General features: G+C 52.1%; 3 protein-coding genes across 3 annotated transcripts in view; all 3 read left to right on the forward strand.

Annotated features, from left to right (window-relative positions):
- Positions 1-1,276, forward strand: part of LOC113205435 (uncharacterized) — a 2,264-nt gene extending 988 nt beyond the window's left edge. Inside the window, exon 2 of the mRNA XM_026421067.2 lies at positions 65-1,276. Coding sequence (XP_026276852.2) covers positions 65-936 — 872 coding nt within the window. The 3' untranslated portion in view covers positions 937-1,276. The remainder of the gene's footprint in view (positions 1-64) is intronic.
- A 388-nt stretch (positions 1,277-1,664) lies between these two features.
- On the forward strand, positions 1,665-5,578 carry LOC113205436 (uncharacterized). Its single transcript, XM_026421068.2, has 4 exons — positions 1,665-1,832; positions 2,498-3,500; positions 3,616-3,792; positions 4,196-5,578. The coding sequence occupies exons 1-4, from the start codon at positions 1,730-1,732 to the stop codon at positions 5,508-5,510; spliced, it is 2,598 nt and encodes an 865-aa protein (XP_026276853.2). The 5' UTR covers positions 1,665-1,729; the 3' UTR covers positions 5,511-5,578.
- A 354-nt stretch (positions 5,579-5,932) lies between these two features.
- LOC113205428 (ragulator complex protein LAMTOR4 homolog) overlaps positions 5,933-6,833 on the forward strand; it is a gene marked incomplete in the record, with an annotated part of 8,614 nt that continues 7,713 nt past the window's right edge. The window contains 4 exon segments of the mRNA XM_026421058.2: positions 5,933-6,100; positions 6,256-6,341; positions 6,445-6,565; positions 6,644-6,833. Coding sequence (XP_026276843.1) covers positions 6,270-6,341; positions 6,445-6,565; positions 6,644-6,753 — 303 coding nt within the window.

The following is a 6,833-nucleotide window of genomic DNA, read 5'->3' on the forward strand; positions in this document are numbered from 1 at the left end:
TCGTTCTCTTCGGCGCGCCTTTCTCGATCATTCTTTTTCTCATCGACATTTCTTCACTTTCCAGGTTCTTCGTTGGACTTTGACTCTGAAATACCGCCCGCACCTACCGACTTAACAGCAGACGAGAAAGAGACTATTAAATCCTTGTTCGGTTCAGACGTGCTGAGGGGTGATCTCCATCTGAGTGAAAACCAAGCAGATTACGATGCTCCCGCTCCCACCATGATGCTGAGAACTGAAAGCCAAAATCTACTTATGAATCCATCAACCTACAGCGTGCCTTCCCAAGCCTACCCGTTGTACTTCGTCGCATTCCAGGGCAGGCGGTACCCCGTGTACGACAGCACCGTCTCGCGTTCATTGGGATACCTGCAGTGGGTGCGACAGCGGCAGCGGAAGAAGCTACTGGAGCAGCAGCTCAGGACGCTTCTTGAAAAGCAGCAAGAACAGCTACGGGAGCAGATCGTCAACCTGGACGAGCAGGAAGCCGCTCTGGAGAAACAACGAAGCGCAGTTCAGGAGCAGCGGCAAAGATTGTGGACTCAGAGGGAAGCTTTGCGGGAGCAGCTGGGCGTTTTGCAGCAGCAGGAGAAAGAGCCCACCCCGTTCTATTTGGCGCCCGTCAATTTTTTGAGACCTGCCGCGATGCCCTCGTGGTCCGTCAGTCAAGATCCAAGCCTGGCCGAAGAGCAGCTAGGCGAGGCCGGGAGATTCGTCATCACAATCCCAGGACCCACCACCGTGGTGGCCAACCAGGCCCTGGCTGCCCCGGCCGCCCCCAACGCGTCGAGCGGGCAGACTCGTCAGGGCGGCGCTGCCCCGGCAGCTGCCCCCGGGGCTGCCTATGGCGGAGTAGTCACCCCTGGCGTCCCCGATTCTCTTGCGCAGTTCTCTAGATCACAGGCGGCTGCTGGCAAGAGCTCGAGCAATGTGTAGCTGTGTAGCACTATTTTGAATGATAAGAAGCAGCGCCCAGTGACCGAGTGGCAATGTTTATCGCAGAATTAATGAAACGTCCACCTCTTTAAGCCCTTCTTTTTCTCAGCTAATTCTACACAAAGTCGTCGCACAGATAAAAAGAATGCCCTTATCAGCAATTTGTGTCCGAGTGTTGTTAACAATAAATTCATACAAAATGTATTATCTAACTTGTCATACTATTGCTATCTTTTTTTTTTTAACTCGACAAAATGTAAATTTTGTTTTTGCCACTCGTTTGTGATTGTCAGTGCTATGTAATCCATCAAATGGAATATACCGTCAGTTAGTTAATCCAGCCAGTCTCTTTAGAATACCCTTTGTCGTGCCCTCCAACTAAGCAACATTTAGAAGAGCCTTCACCTCACGACTCCCGGGTGAGTCAATAGTTGAAACTATGCGCAATATACCCGCCGGGCAGCTGCGTGGAGCCGGCGGCCCACCCTGATCGAGGTTGGGCTTCCAGCTACTAACAACACGCTCCCGAGACCGAGGTTTAGTTTCACCATGATACAAGGCCATTCTAACATCGACCGAACAACCCGCCCGAACAGAAGGCGATTCGCGCAATATTCTTCTGAAGCGAACCAGGCGGTTGACACATCATCTCCACCCCGAAACACTGAGAGATTTCTGCCCCTCATTATCTCTTAAAGTGCACACGACGTGCATAATAACTGTCGCATGCAGCACTCGCGCCCTGCCTCGACTCTGGCCCGGTCAGTCGGACTGCACGGCCCCAGTGGTCACGATGGTTCGCTCCGAGCTCCTTCTCGCCGCGGCTGGCGCGCTACTGCTGGCCGTGGCCGCCGCTGCGCCCGCGTCAGCACCGAGCACCGCCGGGGAAGGCCAAGGTACGGTGAGGGGGTGTCAACGGGGAGTGTGGTGCGTCGGGGGGAGGGGGGGGGCTATCGTGCAAACGCGGATGAGTCTGCGAAATTATTGAAGTCGACAGGCATTACCGAACGTTTGCAACTCGAGAGGAGAAAAAGAAAAATTCCAGTGTAACATATACAGAGTGGCCCACAGGCTCCGAAGCCCAATTTAGTTATAAGTGGTACATGCGGATGTATGGAGGCCTTGTCTACTCGCAAGCGGCCATACAGGTACGGTTTTAGGTGCGGCTGACAGGGAAAAAGAGGGGGGGTGTTGCCTATATACAGGGGTTCTCTAGAAATTGCCTATGGCTCAGGCGGCTTTCTAGGGCTGACAGAGGGTGACTGCGTATGCTCGCACAGGTGCATAAGGTGGCGTATAATTGCGAAATATTCCGTGAGTCACCCTGTACCGGGTGTTGCAGAAAAGACACAGGTGCGGGCGGGTTTGCCTACCCGCTTAGCCCGTCAGGCGCCATAGCCCCTTGGGTAGGCAAACCCGCCCGCACATGTGTCTTTTATGCAACACCCGGTACATTTAAATATTGGTTGATATTCGAGGCAGCAAGGTATTTTGATTGTCCACTGCCGTCACTTACCTTACCGTTATCCGTACTGTGTGTTTCTTTTGTTTTGTTTTTAAGGAGGTGCACTTGCAACGACCCCACCAAAATATGGAAATGGAACCGATTTGAAGGAGGCTGTGCCTGAAAACACGCCTGCGAAAAGTATTGAACCGAATCTTGAATCTACAGTGGATTTATCTGCAAGCACTTCTTCTTCATCTGAAACTGGAGGAAGTAACAGTGATCTCAAGGGCATGACTCCAGAAGAAATTGAAGAGTTCAAAACCTTATTTCCTGGTGGTGAATGGAAGGAGCAATTGAATGAAGATTCCATATCATCAGGTGAAGAAAAAAAAGAGACGGAAAGAAAGGAAAGTAAAAAAGAAAGGAGGGAAAGGGAGAAGAAAGAAAAGGAGCAAAAAGAGAAAGAGAGAAAGGAACGAAGAAGGAAGGAAAAAGAGGAAAGAGAAAAGAAGGTGGAGGAGGAAAGAGAAAAGGAGGAAAAAGAGGAGCCAGGAAAAGGAACCGTGGCTGAGGAGAGAATAAAAGAGGAGGAGAGAGAAAAGAAGGAGGAGGAAAGAGAAAAGGAGAAAAAAGAGGAGCCAGGAAAAGGAACCGTGGCTGAGGAGAGAATAAAAGAGGAGGAGGAGAGAGAAAAGAACGACAATGTAGATAATGTACAGAAAGAAGAGGAGCAGAGGCAAGCCGATACGGAGAAAAAGTTAAATGATGAGAAAATGGGAGAGGGTAGCAGTGAGGGTAGCAGTGTAACGGCAGACACCCCCATCGCGTCCAAGTCCGTGCAGTCGGAACTCGAAGTCAGTGAGTCTTCTTTGCCCCTTGTGTCAGCCGTAGCCCAGCCCCAGCCCCAGCCCCAGCCCCAGCCTCAGCCTCAGGCTGCTGCGTGGACGGCCGCTTCGTCCTGGGGACCGGCACCGGCATCTCAGGGCTCTGCAGCTCAGCCCGCCTCTTCGGGCCTCGGCCAGCCTCGTAGTGCGACTCAAACCTTTAACATCATTTCGTCTTCGCCGATATCTTATCCTGGCACAGCGTCTCAGTCGGTGGCGCCGCCCACTCCAGAGTAAGTGCGGACACAAATTGATTTGTCTGTGACAACTTTTTCTATTCGTTGTTAGTACTGAAGACTTCCTTCCCAGGTCTATTAATTTATTCCAATCTTTCTACTATTTTCACAGGAATAGCGGCCGGTACACGTTTAATGTATCCCCACCCCCCGTTTCCCGGGAGAAGATCATCTCTAGCTACCTGCGCGACGTGTTTCAGTTCTCTGACACGAAACAGCTTCTCGACAGCCTGAAGAATGGACAACCATTGCAGCCCCAGGACTACAAGGGCGTTACGGTGAACCTCAAGTAAGTGGAGGAGCTCCGAGTGCCTGATTCGTCCCGCCCTACTGTCGTAGTCTCACAGACTGTACCGGGTGATTCAGAGAAGACGCAGGTGCGGGCGGGTTTGCATATCCTCGACTCAGCGGGCGCACGGGTCCCCTCCTCACCTCTCCCCAGACCTAGACCCGTGCGCCTGCCGAGTCGACGATAGGCAAACCCGCCCGGACCTGCGTCTTCTCTGAATCACCCGGTACAGTTCGCACGAGTGCGGGCGGGTTGCCAACTCGTGAGGCGCCGTAGTCAGAGACGCTACCAACTACGATGGTAGACGTGAAGCCCGGTCGCACACAATAATGTGAACGGGGTTCTGCGCCTGCACCATGCATCATATGTAATTTGGTTTACTTACCCGACGTCATCTCCGCAGGGTCACCGGGTACGACGGCAAACCCGTCGTGAATCAGGCGGGCCCTTGGACTTCGCGCCCTTACACGGCGCCCCCGGCCCTCGCTGCCCCCGCTGCCCCCGCGCCGACCTTCGCGCCGGCGGCCCCGGCCGCGGCGACCCCCAACGCCGCCCTCCAGGAGGTGACCTACCCGTTGTATTTCTTGAACTTCCAAGGCAGACAGCTACCCGTGTACGACAGCAACGTGGACACCGCCAAGGTGTTGGCGCAGCTCGAGCAGCTCAATCAGATCCACCAGCAACAACAGGAGACGCTGCGCCAGCTGCGCGAGCAGATGCAGCAGGAGCTCCAGCTTGCCCAGCAGCCCACCCTCTACCACCGGCCGCCCGTCGATCCGCCGGCCAAGGACACCCAAGTGATCCAAGTCCCCGTGCCTACGGAGCTCGAGTCCGTTGAGGGCAGCTCCGGTAAAATCCTGCAGCCCATCAAGACCTCCCAGGCGATCCTGACCATCCCGAGCTCCCCGGACCAGCAGCTGGTGGAGCGGGGCCTGGGCAGCGCGTCGAGCAGTCTGCTGCAGCCCATCCCTGCCTCCGGGCCGGTCTTCTCCGTTCAAGGGCCCATGACCGTGGTCGCTAACCAAGGTCCCTCTCCAGCCTGGCAAAGCTACTCCAGCCCTGGCCTTTCGTCCGGTGCAAGCGCGACCCCCAGCTCTGTGTACAACGCTGCGGGAGCCGCTGCCGCCTCCCCGGCATCCCATGCGCCTTACAAGGGAGTACTCACCCCTGGAGTGCCCGCTTCCCTGGAAGAGTACGCCAAGTCGCTGGCGGCCGGCGGAGCCTCCTCTGGCTCTGCGGACAACGCCCCCTCTTCTGGTGCCGCCTCCAGTGTCACCTACAGCGCCGCCTCCTCCAGTAGCTCCGGGGCCGCCACCTCTGGCTCCCCCGACCCCCTTGCGCAGTTGAAGTCGCAGCCGACTGCCGGGGGCTCCTCCAGCTCGTCCGCGTCCCTCGCCTCCCCAAACCGGATCACCTTCACGATCCCCGGCGCCAACTTCGTGCCGTCGTCGACTCAGTACAGCCAGTACAGCAGCGCTCCCCAGCAGGTGTTTACATTTACCTCGAGCGCCGCCGCACCGGGTACCGCAAACTACCTGGTTCCTGGTACCATTCCCGACGTCAGTGCCACTGGTACCAGTGGAGTCCTCAGGCAACTGCCTGCAGGTTACCAGACCACGTTCCTCGCCCCCACGCAGCAGCAGCAGCAGCAGACGACCACCTGGGCGCAGCGTCAGCCCTACACGGTTTCCGTCTATGCTACGCAGACCAAGTCTTAACGCAATGTAACGAAAATGTAATACGATACGTGAGCTGCTATGCTAAAATAAATTCAAGTTTCTCAGAAGCCATTCTGTACATTTATTATCGAAAAAATAAACGAAAAAAAGAATATCAACACTAACAGTATACTTTTTAACATATCTGGTTGGTGACACTCGAGGTGGCACTCTATCATTTGCAAATAAAAGCGAAAGCAGGCTTTTTTGCAAGCAGATACAACTGAAACTGTATGCTAATTAACTTCAACTATGGTCTCAGACGAATCAGAAAATTTAAATCAAATAACGAATCAGTAAGTTCAGTATTAGACCCTCCTCCCCCCTAAACCTACTACCTATATCACCAGTTCACATTCGAATGGTCGCGCTCGCCTGCCGATGCGTCTGTCGTGCAAATAAGATTTTTACTACCCAGTTTTACTTATTCGCACAAAACCGATACTCGCACTACTGAGTGACAAGTGACAGTGATCTATATTTTTCCATTCAATCAATCAGTTTTGGGGGGCGTACAGTTTTTCGACAGTTCTGTTTCTCGACTAGCCCTTTTAATACATACACCAGGCTTTTAAAATCAAATTAGTTTGGTAAGTGCTCTCACTCACTTTGTAGTTTTCGTTAAAATTGAATTACCGTCCCATAACCTCGTCCTGTCATTCCTTCCCGTATTATTCATGACAGCTGCCTTTCCTTTGTGTGTTTCATTTAAATATTCAGATTTTTATGTTTTGCTTCCTATTAGACACAACCGTCAACATGCTGTCATTTGAACGTATTCCCGATCAGGTGGGCTATCTTGTAATGACTGAAGATGGTGCTGTAGTGTCGGTAAGTTCCAACAGTCACAAATCTGGTGATTTTGTCATATATTTTATGATCATAGTATTCTTATTATTGACTGGTGCCTATTTTATGGAATTTCATGAAACAGTCTAGTGGCGAGCTGGAAAATGGAGAAAGAATCGCCAATGTTGTCGCTGGACTTATTTCACTATCTGATAAAGTAGATCCTGTTGCTTTCCCTGGAGACAAAGGTTTCAAGAAAATAACCGGTAGGTTAGGTGACAGTTTCATTCAGTGTATTTTTACTAAACCACCATGTTAATTTTTATTCTTCAATTTTTCTTTAGTGAACTATGAAAATCATGCTTATATCATATGCCTGTCCAACAAGAAAGTTTATGTTGTGAAGAGACGAACACATCCTCAGGCACCACTTGATGCAGACCTGACTTCTTGACCTGTCAAGGTACAAGACCCCTCCTTAATACTACTTGAAAATTTAAACTGAAGAAAGTAATATCTGTAATTTTGTATCTT

This window comes from Frankliniella occidentalis, unplaced genomic scaffold (assembly GCF_000697945.3).
Source record: "Frankliniella occidentalis isolate FOCC.00 unplaced genomic scaffold, Focc_3.1 Scaffold47, whole genome shotgun sequence".
Classification (NCBI taxonomy): domain Eukaryota; kingdom Metazoa; phylum Arthropoda; class Insecta; order Thysanoptera; family Thripidae; genus Frankliniella; species Frankliniella occidentalis.

What these genes read in the sequence shown, in the direction of transcription:
- LOC113205436 (XM_026421068.2), top strand. Translation starts at nt 1,730, where the DNA reads ATGGTTCGCTCCGAGCTCCTTCTCGCCGCGGCTGGCGCGCTACTGCTG. An exon ending in GTGGCGCCGCCCACTCCAGA is followed by an intron (nt 3,501 to 3,615) that starts GTAAGTGCGGAC and finishes CTATTTTCACAG; the next exon opens with GAATAGCGGCCGGTACACGT. An exon ending in GGCGTTACGGTGAACCTCAA is followed by an intron (nt 3,793 to 4,195) that starts GTAAGTGGAGGA and finishes TCATCTCCGCAG; the next exon opens with GGTCACCGGGTACGACGGCA.